Raw genomic sequence first — 22,733 nt, 5'->3', positions numbered from 1 at the left:
CGTAGGTTATGGGTCAGAGGGATGTCCTAGTGGTCGTTGGCTGTGGGTGTGGATGGGGACTCAGTCCACGATGGCTGAGGGTAGAAGGCAAGCTGAGGGCCAAGTGGTAGAGCTGTGGACGAGGGTGAACCCGTGGGTCCACGTCGGGGTGGAGGGAGAATTTGATGAACCGTCCCAGGGCTCCGTCCTGCTTGACATTTTTATCAGGTAGCTTATAAGTCATGTTCGTTCTGGTAAAGATGTAATTTCAAAAGGTATCCTAGGAGTTCCCTGGTGGCTTAGTGGGGCAGGGACCTGACATTGTCAGTGCTGTGGCTCCAGTCGCTGCTGTGGCACAAGTCGCATCCCCGGCCCGGGAAGTTTTACATGCTGTGGGTGCAGCCAAAAATTAAAATAAAAAAAGGTATCCTAAAAAAACTAGGGAACAGCAAGGTTTAATATTTTTCCCTCAGAGGAAAGCACTTAAATGTGGACTGGTGTTCTTTCTGCTCTTTTATGCTCCTGCCTGTTGTCATGGCCTCATGGAGGGGGAGCCCGGGGACCATGCTGTCTTGGCCAGCACTTTTCCGATTCACCCCGTTAAATCCCAAATATGAATCGGTGGGTCTAGGGTGGGGCCCGAGAGTCTGCATTTCCAGCAAGTTCCCTGTGGTGCCATTGCTGCTGGTCTGCGGGTGGTGCTTGATAGGTCCATGGATTGTCCCGTTAGAGAGGAAGGGACCAGACCAGATGGGGCCCTTCCTCCAGCCCTAAGAGGGGTTGGAGCCAGGCTCAGGGGGTCAGAGCCATTCAGGGCCTCCGGAGCTGGCAGCCCAGGGCCTGGCCGGAGCTGAGCCTGCCTGTGCTTTCAGGTCCCCGTGACGTTCGATGACGTCGCCGTCCATTTCTCGGAGCAGGAGTGGGGGAACCTGTCCGAGTGGCAGAAGGAGCTGTACAAGAACGTGATGCGGGGCAACTACGAGTCTCTGGTGTCCATGGGTAAGGAGGCCCCTGTGCCCACGCGGCTGCCCGTGCGAGGGCTGGGGGCTCGCCAGGAACCCTAGGGAGCTCCAAGCCCCCAGAACAGTGTTGCAGAACATGACACCCCACGTGCCCAAACACATCAGTGCAGCACAGCCCAGCTCAGCCAGGGACCCGGTGGGGCCAGGGGACAGAGGCCAGCCGCCCCTCACCTTTGTATGTTATCTTCCCCGTGGCCGCAGTATGTATCTTCAGATGGTCTTGTCCAGCAAACTGTCATTAGGCAGAGTGTGAGGTCTCTGTGAGAATCCCAGGGAGCCCTGTCACCTCTCCCGCGCAGAGCGAGCCCGGACGTCGGCCCTCCTGAGGTTCCGCCCAGCTGGCAGAGCGCTGCCGTCGATGGACGGAGGTCCCCCAGGCCCTCGTCCCCATTGTGCAGAGACCAGGCGTGACCTGGGGATTACATGCTCATCCTAGGTCCCCACGAGGAAGTCACCGTATCCCCGAGTTCTCTCTTACCCCAAGGTCTGTGGGTGCTTTTTGCCTCTGTTCGTGAGAGTATTTGAGGGGAGACCTGGGGGTACACGCTTTAGCTTCTATGTGTCCTTTTCTCTGATATGGGGAGTTCTTTGGGCACAAAGGGATTAGAAAAACACGCTGCTGTTGCATGGACACTTTGGTTCTTGCTGGAATTGTTAATTGCATGCATGTATACCTCTCCACAGGATTTTTCTTTTCACAGTCTCTATGGAATGTGAACATGCAGCCATTTAGATTTGTATCATAAAGTGCACCCCCCTCCCCCCGCCCGCCCGCCAGTTCTGCTCCCTGGAGGGAAGCCCGAGAACCCTTGGGCCCGTGTTGTTTCTCCGCATTTCTGTGCACTTGTGCCCATGTGGTTTGTGGTTTGCACACATGGGATCACTCACGTCTTTGACCTAACGGTAGTCAGACACAGCTTTCCACATCAGCACACCGGGCCGGGCGCGGTGTCCCCGACGCGCCGCAGGTACGGAACCACTGATGAGCGGCCGCCGCTGGGGCTCTCCCCGCTGCCGCTGGGGCTCTCGCTGCTGCAGTTCACAGTCAGCATCTCTGTGCTTTTGTGCTCTTCTGGGGTATTTCAGTAGGATGGACTCCAGGAGGGGGCTCGTTGAGAGTGTCACGGGCCCTCCCGGGGGCTGTGGTGTTTACGTGGCAGAGCCGTTCTCCACACCCTGGCCCCGACCGAGGTTCTCCCACCGAAAAGATTTGTCTTTTCTGATGGCTGGAAAATAACACTTGGTTATTGTGACATGTGTTTCTTTGACGCTTAGTGAACTTGTGCTTCTTTTTGTACGTTTATTGGCCATTTGTCTATTTCCTACGAATTATTTGTATCTCTAATTTTTTATTTTTCGCTAAATGTAGAGGCGCTTTCTATGTAATGACAGAGATTAACCCTCTGCCCTGTGTTTTACAAAGGTGCATGTGTGATACTCTCCTCCACGTTTCTTCATATTTCAGTTTCACTTCCAAGGAATTTTGAAGTTTTTTTTAAACGTTAAAAAAAAAAAAAAATCTGTCAGTATTTGGAGCTCCTGTTGTGGCTCAGTGGGTTAAGAGCCCGACTAGAATCCGTGAGGATTTGGGTGTGACCCCTGGCCTCAGTCAGTGGGTTAAGGATCTGGTGTTGCCACAGGCTGTGGTGTAGGTTGTGGATGTGGCTCAGATCTGGTGTGGCTCTGGCTGTGGTGTAGGCCATGGCTCGGGCTGCAATTTGATCCCTAGCCTGGGAACTTCCATATGCCACAGGTGCAGTCCTAAAAAAAAATAAATAAATAAAAATCTATCAGTATTTTGTTTCATGGGTTCTAAACCTTATCAGGATTAGTTTTTTAGCTCATAAAATTTCAAATATCTTCTGCTTTTGTCAGGAAAACCTGAGCAGCCTTTGGCCGCCTGTGAGCCGCAGGTGACAGAGGGCATTTCCCCTGGTGGGCAGGTGGTGCCCCACCGATGGTCCCGATGGGAGGAGATGGGGTGAGGTTAACACATGCACGTGTACGGACGTGCTGCACGTGCACACACACACACACACACATACATACACTCTGTGGGCCCTACAAGTGCTGGACACTCGGCCCTTCTGCAACACTGCCAGCCTCAGGTAAGGCTCACGCAGGTGACCCCTCTATAGCACCTAGTGTGACCTCATCCCATAGTATGTCTTCTCTTCTTCCTCCTGCCCAGACTATGCAATTTCCAAACCAGACCTCATGTCACAGATGGAGCGCGGGGAGCGGCCGGTCATGCAGGAGCAGGAAGACTCTGAGGAGGGCGAGACGCCTGCAGATCCCAGTGCTGGTGAGTGGCTGCCAGGTGACCTAGACCTTCTAGGGCTCAGGAGGCCCAGCGTGGGGGGTTTACAACGCACGGCAGGCCCTAGAGGGCTCCATTGGTGGTTGAGGGCAGGGAGGAGGCCTGCAGGTGCTGCGACCTGCTCGAGCCCCCATGAGCGCCAGTGGCCCGAGTGGCTGAGACGGGAATGCCGTTGGCTCATTGTCTCGGGGAGTTTTTGACGGAACGAGCATCACCTCACTCTTTGCAGGAAACTAAACAAGAACCAAAAGAAAGGCGTTCGCGTGTCAGGGTGCAGTACTGGCGCAGCCGCGAGCTCCCAGAGAAGGGCCGGTGCCTGGTCCTGCAGCTGCTCAGTGAAGGGATAGGGACGGACGTGGACCTGAAAACGTCCCACAGCGTGCAGGGCGGTGTCTAGATGAGGAGGTGAGGTGTGGCAGGCAGGCCTGGCTGTGGGCTCAAGGGCAGACGCCAGGGTCAGGCCGCCTGCACTTGAACCCCAGCTTCTCTGCATCCTCACTGTGTGGTTTTAGCTACTCAGCCTATGGGAGGCCTGTGTTCTCATCTGTGAAACGGGACTGGTCCTGCCAGCGAGGAACCTGGCGTGCGCATGGGCAGGTAGCAGCGGCCCAGGAGACACCAGCCGCTGTCTCTGCGTGGGGAGCCGTCCCTTCCGCGGCGGCCGCTCAGCCGTCCCACACGTGCACTGTGCTGCTTTCGGGGCACGGTTGGTTTTGAAGCCCCTGCTTTGGAATTGCCCTTGGACTTGCATCACTTACCTTGGGTCTTCGTAGGAGCAGATCCTTGTCCTTTGCAGCCAAACATCATTGGTGAGCCCGGCTTTTGGAAAAGGAGGGAAATCTAGCTGGAGAACTCGTTGGGGCTATTAGCCAGGTCCTGTATGAAATAATGCCACTGGCTCTGGAACGTGGAAACTAGCTCCCAGGAGGTCCAGAGTCACACAGAGTGATGGCAGCCCCGTGGAGTAAGGACAGAGGTCACTTCCAGAGAGACAGAAGCCTGAGGAAGAATAAGTGCTGATGTGTTTCAGGGAAACCCTAAAGCATCATGACTTTCTAGAGATTTGCCTGGAGATTTGAATGGAGGGAAGCCATCCTGGTTCATTCTGGAAGACAAAAAGGATGGATTTAAAAGTTAGACGAGGAGTTCCTGTCATGGCTCAGTGGGTTAAGAGCCTAACTAGTATCCATGAGGACCCCCGTTCCATCCCTGGCCTCACTCAGTGGGTTAAGGATCTGGTGTTGCTTTGAGCTGCAGTGTAGTTAGAGAAGCAGCTTCGATCCAGTGTCGTGTTGCTGCGGCTGTGGTGTAGGCCAGCAGCTGCAGCTCTGATTCAACCCTTAGCCCAAGACCTTCCATAAAAAAAGAAAAAGAAAAAAAAGGAGATGAGATGATGCAGTTCCTGCTGTGGTGAGGTGGGTTAGTGATCTGGCTGTGTCTCTGTGGCAGCGCTGGTTCGATCCCCAGCCTGGTGCACTGGGTTAAGGATCCAGCATTGCTGCAGCTGTGATACAGGTCGCAGCTGTGCCTCGGATTCAGTCTCTGTCCTGGGAACTTGAATATGCCGAGGGTGTGGCTGAAAAAGAAAAAATAAATGTAGATGAGATGAGAGTGGGGGTCAGGATCAAAGTGTGGCGTGTGACAAGGTGTGGCCTGTGGCAGGTCTTTTTTTCGGAGGAAAGTAAGTCTGTATGTGAAAGGTTTGGGTGGCCGTGTCCGAAAGCAAGTGTCGGTGGGACTGGAGAGAGACTCGAAGGAGAAATCAGAGGGGGCTTGGGGGGCAGTGGACGAGAAAGGGGAGAGGCGGTTTGTGATAAAAATCCTAAAGCCCGGGGAGTTCCCATTGTGGTGCAGTGGTTAACGAATCCGACTAGGAACCGTGAGGTTGCAGGTTCGATCCCTGGCCTTGATCAGTGGGTTAAGGATCTGGCGTTGCCGTGAGCTGTGGTGTAGGTCGCAGACACGGCTCAGATCCCGCGTTGCTGTGGCTCTGGCGTAGGCTGGCAGCTACAGCTCTGATTCGACCCCTCGCCTGGTAACCTCTATATGTCGCGGGAGCGGCCCAAGAAATAGCAAAAAGACAAAAAAAAAAACCTAAAAGCCCACCTGGTGTCCCTGGGGGGTTGTGATCTGGGTGCTTCTCTTCTAGCATCTTCTTAGACTCGCTCTCAGGGATGGAAACTCGGGCCCCTTCCTCCGTCTTCTTGTTCACGCCCTCATCACAGGTGGGCCTCCCACAGTGTGGGGCCAGGATCGAAAGCAAATAATCCCAACCCGCTCTGTCGAGGGCGGGGTTGTTTCTGGCACCAGTGCATCCACGGCCGAAGCTTCTGTGGGCAGTGACGGGCTCACAGAGGCTGCCTTGTGTGGCTGGAATGTGCCATTTCTTCCACGAACTGTCTCCGGCCACTTGGGGCCTGCCTGGAGGGAGAATGGGGGAGGACGTGGGAACCGCTGGCCGGGGGTGGCCTTGAACTCGTACCTCTGTGGGAACCTGAGGCCCTGGCCTTGGGCTCGTAGGTTTACACTGTGAGTCTGCAGCTGCCAGAGCCCTGAACACACCAGGGGCAGCCTGCTGTTCGAGTGTCCTTCTTAGAGGGACGGCCACAGAGCCAGCCCCGGGCCTGACCCAGAGGTGTGATACTAAGGGGAAATGTGTAGAAAACGGAGAATTTTCATAGCTGCAAACACACCAAGCGTGGCAAGTTTGTGAGCTGGCTGAGTGCATGTTCCAATAAACCACTGTTTACGGTTGGGATCCCGAAGGGCCAGGAGACCTGAGGATGATTCAGGTATCGACCCTGCTCTCAAAGTTCTCGGAGCTGGGGCACCTGTTCGTGGCCTGGGAAAGCCAGGGACCAGGGTCACCCAACCAATTAGCAGAGAAAACAACCCAGAAGGCCTGGCTGACCTCCAGGTTCGCACATGTTGTACGTAGCTTCAGTCTTTTTAAAAAGCAATTTGATGTTTTTTTTGGTCTTAAACTATGTTTTCAATATTTAAAATGTTCATTTACTTAACTGAATAATTTCCTTTCTCAGAGTCTGTAGTCTAGAAAAGAATCCAAAATATGAATTAAGATGTGCAAATGAGGAGTTCCTGTCGTGGCTCAGTGGTTAATGAATCCGACTAGGAACCATGAGGTTACGAGTTCGATCCCTGGATCCCTGGCCTCGCTCAGTGGGTTAAGGATCCGGCGTTGCTGTTGCTGTGGCTGTGGTGTAGGCCCAAGGCTACAGCTCCAACTAGACCCCTAGCCTGGGAACCTCCATATGCCACGGGTGCAGCCCGGACAAACAAACAAAGAAATTATGATAAACCGTTACACAGCCCCTAAAATCATGAGCTTTTACACCACATTTTCACTTGTATGTTTATTATTAAGTTTATCCGATGCTTTTTGTACCAGGTTCTATGTCAGGAGACTGATGTTAACAAACTAAATACCCCACTCGTGTGACAGGCATCGGGGTTCTGAGGCATAAGGAGGGGCCCTTACTGAGACCCGGGGATCAGCAAAGGCCCCGGAGGAGGGGGACTCTCATTGGAGGGACAAGTGGGAGTTCCCCCTGCTGGAGGGAGCAGAGCCTGGAGGCCAGGAGACCGGCAGGCTCTTTGTGCCGCCCTGGGGGCAGATCTGGCACCGCCCCGGGGGACGTGGGTATTTGGAGATGTGTTTGGCAGGAGGCTAGAAAGGCCTGGCACCGCCCCGGAGGACTTGGGTATTTGGAGATGTGATGTGTTTGGCAGGAGGCGAGAGAGGACTTGGTGGCTGGCGGATATTGAATATGAGGAGAGGAGTCCCCAGGGTGACTCCCAGTGGTGACGTGAGTGAAAGGGCGGCTGGAGGACAACAGGGACGGGAAGGTGGGAAGGCGTTAGGGGTGAGGTCCCTGGACCTCAGGGAGAAGGTGTGAAGAGAGCCTGGAGCTCGCAAAAGAGGGCGGGGGCTGAGGCCCTGGATCAGCTTTCGCAGCCTAGAGGAGCCGAGGAGGCACAGGCCGAGCCCTTGGAGCCCTGAGCCATAGGGCAGATTTGGATACGTCAGTCTGAGCAGTCTGAGCAGGGCCCAGGACAGGCGTTGGTATTTGTATTTGTATTTTTGAAGCTTCCACAGTGATTCTCCTGTGCAGCCAGGACTGAAAATCACCGTTGTGGGATTTGGAACAAGAAGGAGGAAGGACCAGAGGAGACAAAAGAAACAGGAGGAGTGGCCAGAAAGGCAGCAAAAAATGAGGAGGGCACATCACTGGTGTTTCAAGAAAAGAGTGTTTCCGGAAGGAGGGAGCGCGGTTAAAGGTGTTGAATTCCACAGGGTGGTTTTTCGGGGCAGAGACAGACGTGTCCGTTGGATCTGCTAACTGGCAACGTCGGTGACCTTAGCGAGGGAAACGGTGGTGGCGTGAGGTGGGGGTGGGAGCCGCAGCGAGTGGGTTAAGGAGCGGATGGGGGATGAGGAAATGGAAATTGCTCCCGTGGAGCTGGGAGCGGGCGGGCGGGCGGGCGGCCAGTCTCCTTCGCTTAAGATGGAGATGCCGAAGCCTGTTTGAAATGCTGAGGGGAGTGATCCGGTTGATAGGAGAAGCTGGTGATGCAGGAGTGGATAATGTAAATACATAGGGAGTCAGCAAAAGATAGAGAAGAAACTGGCTGGAAACCTACCAAAGTCACATTTCTCTGTATTTCATAGAGTTTTCTGAATTGAGCCTGTATTACTTCTTAGTAAAAATACTTTTTTTTTTAAAAAAAAGACAGTGCATGAAGAAAGACGCCAGGTTAAAGATGGCAGATTGAACATGCGTTTACTCCCACCTCCCCAAATCCTTCTAAAATAAAAGGGAAGGGGCTTTTAACAGGAATGGCAACTAAGTTTTGGAAGGCTGAGAGCAGATGGCTGGGGGATCCCCGTGTAGAGAGCAGAATCCAGAATTGGTATTGAAGCCCAGTTCCCTTATGGTGCTGCGGGTTAAGGATCTAGAGTTGTCATTTCAGTGCCCTGGGTTGCTGCTGTGATGCGGGTTTAATCCCTGGCCCTGGAACTTAATGGCGCAGGTGCAGTGAAAAAAAAAAAAAACCAACAACCCAAAATTGGTATTTGGGAAAGCCGAAAAGAAACCCAATTTGCCCTCCTCCCCACCCCTACTCAAGACTCAGAAACTAGCAACACTGGAGGTCCAGGTATCTTTGGAAATGGCGGGAAAGGCGAAGCTAAAAACAGAGCATTGGTCAAACATCTTTAAAGAGGCATCTCAACACTACCGTATTCCCCCAGTGCCTCACCCAGCTCTGGTAGACGACCAGGGCTTATTCCTTGGAGAGGGATCGAGGGGCTCTGCAGACACAGGCCCCAGGCAGTGGGTACCATGTGGGCAGTGGGTACCATGTTGTAAACAAGGGGTTAAGTGAAGCTTGACATAGAGATGTTGAGATCTCCAGCCTTCTGCCCTAACCTGGCTCCCAAAATGATCCTGACATCCAAAATTAACCCTGCAGGGCAGGATATTAGAAGAATCTTACCTGGAGACTTCGGGGGCTCCATAAAGCCCAAGAGGTTTCCCAGTGGAATGACCAAGCCAGGTCTTCCTGCTGGGAAAGCTAAGACCTACCCAAATGCACAAAACGCCATTCTCTCCTGAGTGTTCTACTTGGAAATATAAATGCATCACCAAGAACCGCAAGACGTTGTGGAAAAGCCGCTAATATATTGAGACAAAAGCGGGGGGTGGGGGTGGGAGGCAGAAAAAATGAATTTCAAGGAAACAGATCATGCAGAGAGGGAGAAAAGTATGTTTAAACACTTACGTTTATTTAAAATACACACTTTTTCCCAGTTCCCTGGTGGCCTAATGGTTAAAGTTTCGACATTGTCACTGATGTGGTTCATGTTGATTAATCCCTGGCCCAGGAACTTCCTGGTCCCGTGGGCACGGCCAGTACAGACACACACACACACACATACACACACACATATATATATACATACACATGCATTTTTTCATATTCTCAAATAAAAGAAGTGAATGGACTCATGACAAAAGTATAATGCTTATTTTAAAAAAAGAACAGAAAGGAACTCTTGGAAATTATAATATACAAATTAAAGACTCTGTAGCAGTGTTAGAAAATAAGGTTGAGCACACAACCCAGAATATATAACAAGAAGACAATAAAATGGGGAGAGACTAAGAAAATCAAAAGACGGAAACCGGTGTCCAGTTAATAAGAATTATCAGAAAAAGAGAATATAGCAGAAGCAAGGAAGAGAGAATTAGCAAATAAAAGACATCAAGAAAAATGCCTGGCACTTACCAGACACAGATTTCCAGATCGAACGCCCACCAACTGTCCAGAAGAGGGGATGAAAATAGACCCCACCTCCGATACTTCAGCAAGAACTATCAGAGCAACTGAGGACCTGGGAGGTCTGACAGACTCCTGGGAGAAAAACCAGGTTCATGCAGAGGAACAGGAATTAAAGTGGCTTTGGACTTTTCAACAGGATTGGAAGCTGCAAGACAGTAGAGCAATGCCTTTAAAATTCTCTAAATTTTAACATTAAAAAATATTTTCCAACACTCTAGAACTGAGAGCTAGGCAAAGTAGTGTAATTAAATATGAGAGTGAACTTGAGACGTTGAGATATTCAAGGTCTGCCAGGCGCCCTTCCTCAAGCTGGGCAAGAACTTTGTCAAGTGAGGAAGCAAACCAAGAAAGAGGAGTTAGCTCCAGCTCAAGAAAGGTGAAGGACTCCCTGGGATGCTGCCAAAGGGGATCCCCCAAAGACACCAGTGGGCCTGGAGGCACCCTGTCCAGAGAGGAGCACATGAGAGGTTCCAGAAAACTTGTCTTCAAGGAGATGAAACTGAGAAATACCCATTATGCTCACATGTTTTGAGAGTTCCCGAGGCAGGGTGGGGGAGACTTAGGAGCTGACTTAGTGGTAACTGATAGCAAGCAAAGCAAAAGAAAAGAAAACTAGCTCCAGGGAAAGCAGAAAAGGTTTCAGGCATAGGAAAGTACTTCTAGTATCCTACATGGTTTGATTTTAAATCACATTTGCAGGAGTTCCCGTCGTGGCTCAGTGGTTAACCAATCCGACTAGGAACCATGAGGTTTTGGGTTCAGTCCCTGGCCTCGATCAGTGGATCTGGCGTTGCCGTGACCTGTGGTGTAGATCACAGACGCAGCTCAGATCCTCCGTTGCTGTGGCTGTGGTGTAGGCCGGTGGCTACAGCTCCAATTAGACCCCTCGCCTGGGAACCTCCATATGCCGTGGGAGCGGCCCTAGAAAGGGCAAAAATAAATAAATAAAGTACATCTTCATAATTTAGGAATGTAAACACCCAGTTTTAATCCAACCAGAATGACACACTGGGAGAATCAGGGACTTAGAAGAGAAGTGATTGGATGCGGAAGAGATGGCCCTTGGAAGTCAGCAGGTGATGCTTAAAACTGAAAACTCAAGGAGTAGCAATGTCATTATGTTACAGAGAGTCATGAAGGTAAAGGACAGAGAATTAAAGTGACTGTCTCTGGGGAGCAGGTGATAAGGGGTCAGGAGAGCTTTTTTCCTTTTTTCTTTTTTTCCTTTTTTTTGGCAGTATCTTTTTATCCATTGTGCTGGGCCAGGGATCGAACCTACATCCTGGTGCTACAGAGACGCTGCTGATCCCGTGACACCACAGCAGGAATTCTGGGAGAGTTTTAAAAACAAGCTTTGTAGAACTCTTCAAATCTCTGGCCTATATACATATGTAACTTTTAAAAGAAGATTTGAAAAATTACCATACCAAAGTTTAAAAAATCTAACAAAGTATAGCTGTGACAATGTTGGAAAGTCAGTGTCGGCCATCATCTCTTTGCTTTGAACTGGTAGAAAAAGTAAATGTTGTAATGTTGATTTTTACCTTCCAATGAAACAGCGAAGTTTCATCAACATAATGCAAAAAGAAAAAATGCAGGAGTTCCCCAGTGGCACAGAGGGTTAAGGATCCAGTGTTGTCGCTACAGTGGTGCGGGTCACTGCTGTGGCCTGCGTTCCATCCCTGGCCCTGGAACTTCCACATGCTGCAAGTGCGGTCAAAAGAGAAAGAAAAAATGCAGAGAGAGTGGACGTCCCACATAATTCCCTCAAGAGTCCGCGATTTATTCCTTCCATTTTACAGACATGTAGCAACGCACTCACACAGCCGTAATTATGTAATACTTAAATGCTTTCTCCCTGTTAAAAAACTTCAAACTATATAGGAGTACGTTGTTGAGCAACTTGCTTTTTCCAGTAGTGTATCTTTGGCATCTTTACAGTCAGAACATATAAGTCTCTTCTTTTAAAAGAGCAGGCTATGTGCTAGTATTCTGTATACTGATTGCATACCTTATTTAAATAAACTCCCATTGATGTACATTCCGGGTGCTTACAGAGTTCAGTGCTTCGTTAAAGATCCTTAGTAAGTAAATCTTTGTGCACTTGTCTGAAACTGATTTAGAAGCAGACTTTCTGGGTCAAAGGATGTACCCATTTAAAAAACCTAATCGGGAGTTCCTGTCATGGCGCAGTGGTTAACGAATCCGACTAGGAACCATGAGGTTGCGGGTTCAGTCCCTGCCCTTGCTCAGTGGGCTAACGATCCGGCGTTGCCGTGAGCTGTGGTGTAGGTCGCAGACGCGGCTCGGATCCCACGTTGCTGTGGTTCTGGCGTAGGCCGGTGGCTACAGCTCCGATTCAACCCTTAGCCTGGGAACCTCCATATGCCGCGGGAGCGGCCCAAGAAATAGCAACAACAACAACAAAAAAAAACCTAATCGATGTTAGCAAATACCCTTCAAAACAACTGTGCACAATTTACACACCTGCATCTATGCATGAGACTGTTTCCACACACCCGTGCCAACAGTAGGTATGACTTATCTTTTTTTTTTTGGTCTTTTTAGGGCTGCACCCACTACATATGGAGGTTCCCAGGCTGGGGGTTGAATCAGAGCTACAGCAGCTGGCCTGCACCACAGCCACAGCCACTCTGGATCCGAGCCGTGTCTGCAACCCACACCACAGCTCACGGCAATGCCAGATCCTTAACCCACTGAGCACGGCCAGGGATCGAACCCGTGTCCTCATGGATACTAGTCGGGTTCATTAACCGCTGAGCCAGGATGGGAATTCCTACTTATCTTTTTATTATTTGCCGAACGATGGGCTGAAAATTCAACATTTTGACATTTTTGGGCAACCTCTTTAAGAGTGATGTTGAGGATATTTTTATATTTTTATTGGTCACCGTTATGTCTTATTTTATGAATTATTTTTTAACAATTAAGGATGTTAGCTCTTGGCTGTCTTACATGTGGAAATGTGTTTGTGAATTTATGGTCTACTTTTGTGTGTATCTGCTATAGCTGTTTTAAATTTTTTATGTGTTCGAATTTATTAATTTAAGTGTCCATGTATTTAAATTTACTAGAAATTTTCTTTTTGGTGGGTGGGCTTCATACCGAGTGTAGAAATATTTACTTGGCCTGTTTTATTCGTAAACATTATGATCACAGGCCTTGGACCTATAAGCTTTTCAAAAACCTATAAAAATATTTGAAAAATGAAATAAGGCATTTTTGCTCCAGAAAACAGGAACAAGATTACAAGATGTGCATAATTAAATGTTTAAGTGTCTGTCACTATCACATTGTATGTTTCATGAATTATTAAATGTCATGTGCACAAACATTGAATCCATTTGAAAACAATTTGTAAGATAGGTTTTTCACATCTCAGAAGAGTTTTTATGAAGAAACATGATTACAGAAATTAAAAACCAATCACAAATGTTTCTTATCACCAAACAGTGTCAAGGCAAAGCTATAAAAATTCTTTTGCAAAAAATTTTCTTAGCTCAAAATTGTTTAAAAAAAAAAAAAGGAAGAGTTCTTGGAGTTCCCATTGTGGTGCAGCAGAAACGAATCCATGAAGTTGCGGGTTTGATCCCTGGCCTCGCTCAATGGGTCAAGGATCCGGCGTTGCCATGAGCCGTGGTGTAGGTCACAGACGCAACTCGGATCTGGCGTTGCTGTGGCTGTGGCTGTGGCTGTGGCTGGCAGCTGCAGCTCCGATGAGACCCCTAGCCTGAGAACCTCCATATGCTGCAGGTGCAGCCCTAAAAAGACCAAAAAAAAAAAAGAGAGAGAGAGAGTTCTCTGTGGTGCAGCAGGTAGGGATCCGGTGTTGTCACTGCTGTGGCACAGGTTCAGTCCCTGACCAGGAACTTCCACATACCACAGTGCAGTCAAAAAAAAAAAAAAAAAAAAAAAAAGGAAAGAGAAAGAAAGGGAAAAAAGCTATGCTCTTTTTTCTAATTCTAGTATGATTTCATTATATCTAAAGTTTTTTTTTTCTTTTTCAACTTTATTGAGGTACCATTGACACATAACATTAAACTGAAGGTGTGCAGCAGGTGGACTTGACACACTTAGATATTGCAGAGTGATGACTGCCATAGTATTAGGGTGTCTAAAGTTTTGATTCATCAGTAATTTATTTTGAGTCGAGATATGTGAAGATAGTTTTTTGTTTTCAGGTTTTGTTGTTGTTGTTGTTTTACTGTGCCGGAGCGGCATTTGGAAGTTCCTGGGCCAGGAATCGAACCCATGCTGTAGTTGCAACCTGCACCACACAGCTGCAGCAACACTGGATCCTTAACCCACTGTACCACATGGGAACTTCCTGAAGAGAGTTTTTTGGTTTTCTGTTTTCTGGTCGGGAAGCCAGTTGTCTCCACTTCATTTACGCAAACCTTTTCCCACTGATCGAAATGCTACCTTTAGTCATAAACTGTGTTCCCACACTGTCTGTGTCTTCGATTCATATTTTTTAATGGGAGAACAAGTTGCTGCTTCTGAATGCAGTCTGCTTGTCAGTACTCTTTCAAAAGTTGTTTGGGGCGGAGAGCACTTTCAGGGGTGAGGGGGAAACACCAGCTTCCCTGCTCTCTAGCAAATGGGGGGAAAGAATGAGATGCCAGGGGTGAGAAAACAGTGGTCTTCGGGCTGGAGGACCCATGCCTCTGGGTACCAGAGACTTTCCAAGGGGGCACAACACAGGTGGCTTTGTAGGTACTTGCCCCATCTGTTCTCCTTCCTAAAGCGCATCATCGAGGGTGAAGGACACGCAAGGTCCCTGTAGAGCTGGTCCTTGTCTCTGGCTGCTGGGAAAAAAAGCACAGGCTCCTCCTGCCCACTCCGCCTTGTTCTGGAGGGCGTCTCTGATGTATAAAGACCTTCTGGGTCCTAAAACAAAGAGACCGTCCATGGAGTTCCCGTCGTGGCGCAGCAGAAATGAATCTGACTAGAAACCGTGAGGTTTCGGGTTCAATCCCTGGCCTTACTCAGTGGGTTAAGGATCCAGCATTGCTGTGAACTGTGGTGTAGGCCGCAGATGTGGCATTGCTGTGGCTCTGGTGTAGGCCGGCAGCTGTAGCTCCATAGCTCCGATTAGACCTCCACAGGCCGTGGGTGTGGCCCTAAAAGGACCAAAGACAAAAACATAAATAAATAAATAAATAAATAAGAACAAAGCAAACGAACAAAGACCATCGGGGAACCGGACCAGAAGCGCCGCGCTCTGGGCCCTGGATGGCAAATTCTTCTGCAGGTTAGATCATTTGCAGTACTTAGCTTTCAACAAATCAAAAGAGACCAAATTAAGTTGTCAGCTAATAAATAGGTCATTAAAAACAATTTTTGATGATACGTTAAGCATGTGCTTTGGCAGCGTTATAATTCAGAAGTTCAAAGAATGAACTGATGATTCTCTAACAAAGCTCCTGCCAGCCCATCTACAGATCTATGTAAATGAGCTTTCCCAACGCTTACATTTATAAAAACGAAAAATAGGAATGGATTTTATTCCGAAGTCTCATTTAAGCAGTAACAATATTCATTTTCAGATAAGTGAACTAATTGGGAAAAAAGTCCCTATCCATCCTTATAAGAGATACATTTCCAACAGGTTTTTTTTGTTTCCTACTTTGAATCATTATTTTGCATTCCGCAATAATAACAACTGAGGACGACTTAAGCCAGGCAAAAAAAAAATAGCGCTTAGAGCCCTGTGGTTATTAGAAATGAAAGCAAAATTAATCTTTCAATTTGCATACGCATTTCTGTGGCGGAGCATTAGACGAGGTGATGGGTAAAAAGCATCTAAGCATAAAAAATACGTTCTATTGGGGTAGAATTCTGTGGGTAAAGTGGGAATGGAAATAGAAGTTCTTGGTGAAAAGGAATGATATTAAAACTTCAGGCATCAAAGAAGAACTTGTTCGTGTATTTTTTAAGTGAATAATATGGTGGGTTTAAAACTGCCAGAGTATTTAAGTTCCATTGGTGACATTAAATGGTGACGAAAGAGTTTATTTTAAAATATCAATATTTGCAATACTCCAGAAATTACATCTTTTGCAGTTACTGAAGCAGTTTATGTATTTATCCAAAAAGGCGCAAAGGGGTATGCCTGCTTTAAAAAAATTGGGGGGGGGGGGATGAGGCAAGCAAAATATTTTCAGGAGTTTATGAAGTCAGGGAAGATTTTTTTCTGATGCTGGTGTCATAGCAGTCGGGGATCTAGTACAGAGCCAAGAAGAAGTGGGGCACAACCAACAGAGCAGAATTGCAGGGAGAAACCCGAGCAGGGCTGAGGGAACCAGCAGAGGATGCAGGAGAGAGAGGGCGAGGAGGGGCACAGGGGTTGCGTCCAGCTGCAGCAGGAGGAAGCCCGGGGTGGGCGTGCGAGACAGAGAATAGGATGGAGGCGTCTTTGGAGACTCACCCGAGGGAAAGTCAGCCGGCCCTACTTGGAGGGCTTCGGGGAGCGCAGCCTGCTTAAAGGCCGTCCACTCGCCAGCAGCCCGGATCGACTGGCTGATCAGAGAGGAAGTAAAGGATTTCCAGAAAGAACCCAGTGTTGGGTCATGTGGCATCAGTTGCTAGCATGAGCCATCGGTCTGCTTTCTGGGCCATGTGGCCCACTTTGGGCATGCCACGTGGCTTTGTATACTGGGTTCCTCATTCCTTTTTCCCACAGCATTTCTCACCTGCTAACATACCATGTAATTTATCAATTATGTTTATTGCCTTATGGGAGATGCGGTTGGGCCGGGGGCTCTGTTTTGTTCCCTGATGTACCACAGGCCATTCGAATACTGCATGGCACAGGTTGGTGCTTAACAAATAGCTACTGAAACAATGTTCAAAGAAAGAATATGTTTACCCATTATATGTCTATAACTTCCTTATTCACAAGGTGGTCGTGGACCTGTAAAGGGGGGTGTTGCTGGTACAGCTCTGACCATAGGCGAGAAAATAAAGCTGAACCCCCACTGACACGATACACAACATGAAAAGTGATTTCAGGTGGAGTAAAGAGCTAAATGTACAAAATTAAACAATAAAAACCTGGGAATAAAATCCAGGTGGCCAGAGGATCCATCCAGGACCAGAGGAGACCCTCTTAAACTAAGACCGAAAACCCAGAAGCCATAAAAAGAAAGAAGGACATGTTTGACAAAGTGAAAGCTTTAAGAAAGTTATATGATAAAAAGGTAACACACAGGCAAAGACAAATGATAGATTTGGGGGAAATTTGAAATGCCAGTAAGAGAAAACGGGTTATCTTTAATAGCAGAATCAAAGGACTCTGACCCACTGACAACAGAACACAGTTCACACAGAATCAACTCCAGAAGGCCAGGAAAGAAATAACAATCAGATTACCCTACTCAGGGAAGCAGAATTAAAGTGTCAGTAAATTGGTATTCCCACTGTGGCTCAGTGGGTTAAGAACCCGACTAGTATCCATGAAGATTCAGTTTCAGTCCTGGCCTCCCCCAGTGGGTTAAGGATCTGGCGTTGCTGTGAGCTGTGGTGTAGGTTGAAGATGTGGCTCAGATCTGGTGTTGCTGTGGCTGTGGTGTAGACCAGCAGTGATAGCTCCGATTCAACCACTAGCCCAGGAACTTCCATATGCCACAGGTGCAGCCCTAAAAAAGACTGAAAAAAAAAGTATTAGAAAGTTATCCCTTTGAACCCAACTGAGGAAAATTAAAAAGAGCAGTGCTGTCTGTTGCTGGCAGGAACATGGGGAAGGCTGTTCTTATGCAGGGCAGCTGGAAATATGAATTATTGAAGCCTTGTTGAAAAACAGTCTGATGATCTATCAGAATTTAAAACATTTTAATTTTTGACCCTGCAATCCCACTCCTGGGGCTCTCATAACAATAAAGGCACAATTTCAGGGTGAGAGACATAAATCAACAACTGTTTATGGCAGCGTTGTTCATCTTGGCAAGAGGCTGGGCGCAGAGAGTCAACGTTCCCGATAAGGACGTGGTTGATGCCGTCGCTGTGTTGTCCTCCCGGGGGCCACACGCAGCCTGTGAAAGCAGGGCGTCAGCCTATGGAAATCGGTGTGAAGGGGTTTCTCCAGGCCGTTGGAGTGAGAAGAAGAACACAAAGGACTATGTCTAAGGCAATTTCATGTTTTTAAGTAATAGTAGCCAGAGAATAAAGGCATCAATGGAAAGGGGCTGTGAAGACTGCAGAGGGAAGAGGGCCGGGCAGCCACGGGAGGGACCTGGGAGGGTCCCGCGGGTCAGCTGGGGCGGGAGGGATGGGGAGGCAAGCGAAGAGGGAAGAAATACTGCCCTGAAAAACAGAAATGTGTGCTCTAATCCCAGTTCTGTAAAGTGAGGACATTTGCAATTAACCTGCAGACGTACAGGCAGTTTCAAAAATGTCAGGGCCATGGATGTAATCGGAGCTGTGGAACTAAAAACAAACCCTACAGCCCCTACTGCGTGTGTTTGGGGGCCTGCACATGTGGGCTGCGGGGGCACGGGGCCTCTGGTCTGTGGATGTAGGACTCCTGGCGGGGACTGCAGTGACGACAGCCAGCCTTTTCTGCCTTTCTTTCCCTCCTTCTCTCCCTCCCTCCCTTCTTTCCTTCTTGCCTTCCTTCGTTTTCCCAGCAGCCGCTGGGGTCACTACTATGGCTTCCTCCCTTGCTCCCTCCCTCCCCCCTTCTCTCCTTCCTTCCCTCCGTCCCTCCCTCAGTTCTGGGACCAGGGGTCCTGTGCCATAGTAGTGATTCCAGCAGCTGCAGTGAAGACACAGGATCCTTAACTCGCTGGCCAGAGGGGAAACTCCCCGATCAGCATTTTCCTTTATTCAACATGATTGAGGGAGAGAGAAACCATTGGCTGTGGCTGTCCTAACCTGGGGAAGGCAGTTAGCATCTCTTTTTAAAAGGAACCCTGACTGTATCCTTTTTAAATTGTAGGGGTCATGGAAACAGACGCCCTCCATTTTAACTTCACCCCTCTTTATACAATGTCCAGAAAATTCTGCTTACTCATCGCCAGCTTAGGATATGTCTTCAGGGTCTCTGAAATAAAATATTTTGAACTATAAATTCTAGGGCTGCAAAAACCTGAGCAGGTGGAATGAACATATTCTGGATTCTTTTGTCTCCCCCCTTCCCCCACCCCAGCCCATGACGGGATCGTGATTAAGATCGAGGTGCAGACCAACGACGAAGGCTCAGAGAGTTTGGAGACACCAGAGCCCCTGATGGGACAGGTGGAGGAGCACGGCTTCCCCGACTCAGAGCTGGGGGACCCGTGTGGCGAGCAGCCGGACCTGGACATGCAGGAGCGGGACACGGCGCTGGAGGAGTCCACGGAGGGCTCCAGCGCCTTCAGCGAGCTCAAGCAGATGCTGGTGCAGCAGAGAAACTGTGCTGGTGAGTTGGGGGAGCCAGTGCCATTAGGCCCGAAGGGGACCGTGCCTGTGGGGCAGCTGAGGTCTCCTTCAGAGAGGGGGTTTGACATCGATGGGTCAACAGGTGTGACACAACCCCAAGCGTGGCCTTAGGTACAGGGTCCCTGCTGTGAGATTTAGAAGGAAAGATGGCATCACAGCCAGAGGCCAGGTCAGAGGAGGACACAGAGAGAGATCATCTCTCCACCCCTCCCTCTGCAGGCAGAGGAGGTCAGATAGATTGGCCTCACATGGTAGTGGCAAGGCTAGAGCTGCCGTCTCCTGTCTTGATCATCCCCTGGTCACACGAGAAGCCTCCGGTGACTTGACCATTTCTACCCTTGGGTGGCACAGCTCTGTCCGTGGCTGAGACTGTGCTGCCTTCTTCTGGTAGAATCTGGGCGTCCTTTCTGTTTCATCCTAAGACCTCGGGGTCACCATTCTGCACACTCTTGTTCTGTGTGAGCGTGAGGGAAGCCGCAAGGAGGGGGCTCACAGTGCTTCCAGGACACCTTGGGTGGTGGGTTCACCACTGCTGAACTGGCCTGGCAGGCCTGAGAAGAGCCCTATCTGGGTGTGGAGTATTTTTTAAATACGCTCCTAGACTTAGCTGCTATTTTATACAGGAATTTTACAACCACATTCATAAATGAAATGGACCTGAATTTTCCTTGAAAAATCATTAAGATTACACTGGGCTTATCAAGTGAACGCAGAAGCTTTTGCTCTTTTTTTGTTTTTTTTTTCTATAGCCTAAAAATAATATGGAAAATAGGAATTATGTGTGTGCCTTGAAAATTTGGTAGAACTCACTTGGGTTTTGGTTTTTGTCTGGATGTTTTGTTTATGTGCAAAAGAGTCCCTTGCCATCGTATTAATTAATATATCATCTATACTCAGAAATGTGACCACATGCATTTTTTTTGGATATTTTTATTTTTATTTATTTATTTACTTTTTTTTCCCCATTGTACAGCATGGGGACCAAGTTCCTCTTACATGTGTACACTTTTTTTTCCCACCCTTTGTTCTGTTGAATATAAGTATCCAGACATACTTCTCGATGCTACTCAGCAGGATCTCCATAGGTAAATCCATTCCAAGTTGTATCCGATAACCCCAAGCTCCCAATCCCTCCCACTCCCTCCCTCTCCCCCTGGGCAGCCACAAGTCTATTTTCCAAGTCCATGATTTTATTTTCTGTGGAGATGTTCATTTGTGCTGGATATTAGATTCCAGTTATAAGTGATATCATATGGTATTTGTCTTTGTCTTTCTGACTCATTTCACTCAGTACGAGAGTCTCTAGTTCCATCCGTGTTGCTGCAAATGGCATTATGTCATTCTTTTTTATGGCTGAGTAGTGTTCCATTGTGTATGTATACCACATCTTCCTAATCCAATCATCTGTTGATGGACATTTAGGTTGTTTCCATGTCCTGGCTATTGTGAATAGTGCTGCAATGAACATGCGGTTGCATGTGTCTCTTTTAAGTAGAGTTTTGTCCGGATAGATGCCCAAGAGTGGGATTGCGGGGTCACATTGAAGTTCTATGTATAGATTTCTAAGCTATCTCCAAACTGTTCTCCATAGTGGCTGTGCCAGTTTACATTCCCACCAACAGTGCAGGAGGGTTCCCTTTTCTCCACAACCCCTCCAGCATTTGTTATTGCCACATGCATTTTGATTTAGGCTTTTAAACGTATTGTTTCAATGGTTTTTAAAGTATTTTTCACCTTATTTTATTCCTTTGCAGTTTGCTTTTTTTTTTTTTTTGTCTTTTTGCCATTTCTTGGGCTGCTCCCGTGGCACATGGAGGTTCCCAGGCTAGGAGTCTAATCGGAGCTGTAGGCACCAGCTGACGCCACAGCCACAGCAACTCGGGGATCCGAGTTGCGTCTGCAACCTACGCCACAGCTCACAGCAACGCTGGATCCCTAACCCACTGAGCAAGGCCAGGGATCGAACCCACAACCTCATGGTTCCTAGTTGGATTTGTTAACCGAGCCACGATGGGAACTCCATCGCAGTTTGCCTTTTTGCACATAATAAAATATCATGGGCAAAAGATGTGGCTTATTTACCTCATTTTTAAATATATTCGAGATGACATTCAGGAAATCTTTTTTAATATATGCCGTGTCTTTTCTTTGAGAATAGCGAAAGACACAGGTGAATTGTGTGTGTTGAATTCGAGCATCATGACAGGAATTCCAGATGCCCACTGAACACACCAGTAATTCTGTTAGTACCATTTAGCAATATTCTGAGGGTCTCTGTGGGATTTTGAGACCTGAATTTTAGGGCCAGCTGTTTCATTTCTTACTTCATTTAAACAACAACAAAACAAGCAAACAAACTTGGATCCTCCAGGAAGGCTTATCTTCCAAGGCCCATATTTTCCCTCTGCCTTTCATAAACAACCTTACTTTCAGGATCAACACCAGGGCAACGAGTTACCAACCTATGAAGCCGCTTCCTCCTTCCTCATCTTTTAAACCTCGTGTTCCCAGGAGGCCCCCGGTACCCAGGCAGCATTGTCTTATGACGAGAGGCCTGAGCACACCTGTGTGCTAACTTAACACACTCACTGGGTGCAAGGACTAGCTGTGGCCTAGCAGTCACTGACAAACTTACAAGACCCTGGCCAGGCCACCAAGACTGCCAGCTGCTGCTTCCGTGGCAGTTGAGGGGACAGACTAGCTGGTCCCTAAATTCCACATTCTGAAACGGTCTTCCAAGTATTTACTGGACTTGGATACATTACTTGATACCCTCGGGTGCGGAGGCCCCACATCTGTGAAATGGGGAGAATTCTTGCTTGACTTCTCCTAGAATCAGATACTGTGACTATGAGAGAGAAGAGGTGTGACGTGCTTTGAGAAAGTTCCCACGGGTTTGCTTTTACGAAGTCCGCACCTGCAGACTCATGGCTTCTTCCATCTCAGGTGGACTCAGCAGGGAAGGACTTTCTCTGGTGACACAAAGTCAATGACTAAAAAGAGAGCACGCCCATTAAGTGTTTAGGGAACGCCAAGTACGGGGCACTTGCGAAAATTCCAACAGGTGTTGGCGGCCTCTTCTTTTCTCTCAGACTTACATCCTTGAGGGACACTGTAGAAGAGCTAAGTGGCATCTTAGGGCCAAGCTAGAGGGCCAGGGCCTGGGAGCGGGAGGGCATGCATCATTGGGGTGTTGGTGAAGCACCATGTCTGGGGCCCTGCACACCAGAGATTGTGGGAAAGCAGAGGAAACCCCAGCCTGGGGTCAGGCTGGTGGAGTCTGACTGTACAGGTGAGTCATCCACCTGTGCAGGTGAGGTGCTGCAGGAAAAGGCCGCGTTCCTACGTCCTGGGGAGGCGCGCCAGTGCCAGCTGTGGGTGAGGGGTGCAGGTTGGGCTGGTCCAGGAAGGTTTCCAGAAAAAGACAGGATTGGATCTGGGTGTTAAGTAACGGGCAGAATTTGGAGACACGGAAGAGGGCAAGTGTGCCCAAGGAGGGGTAGGAGAGGCACCTCAGGAGGAATCCTGGGTGCGTCAGGGAAGCAGAGCAGGGAGGCTGCGCAGAGTCCGAGAGGAGGAGGCCGCAGGGGGGAAGGAGGTCGGGAACT

At 48.6% G+C, this 22,733-nt stretch overlaps 1 protein-coding gene across 2 annotated transcripts in view; it reads left to right on the top strand.

Moving 5' to 3' along the window:
* The window catches only part of ZNF777 (zinc finger protein 777), a 31,081-nt gene that overhangs the window by 6,372 nt on the left and 1,976 nt on the right, over positions 1 to 22,733 (top strand). For both annotated transcript variants that reach the window (XM_047763244.1, XM_047763243.1), the window contains exons 3-5: positions 852 to 978; positions 3,193 to 3,306; positions 18,854 to 19,105. In XM_047763244.1, the coding sequence (XP_047619200.1) occupies positions 852 to 978; positions 3,193 to 3,306; positions 18,854 to 19,105 (493 nt within the window). The remainder of the gene's footprint in view (positions 1 to 851; positions 979 to 3,192; positions 3,307 to 18,853; positions 19,106 to 22,733) is intronic.

The sequence above is a fragment of the Phacochoerus africanus genome, chromosome 16 (genome assembly GCF_016906955.1).
Source record: "Phacochoerus africanus isolate WHEZ1 chromosome 16, ROS_Pafr_v1, whole genome shotgun sequence".
Taxonomy (NCBI): Eukaryota; Metazoa; Chordata; class Mammalia; order Artiodactyla; family Suidae; genus Phacochoerus; species Phacochoerus africanus.
This window is presented reverse-complemented; position numbering and strand designations above follow the sequence as displayed.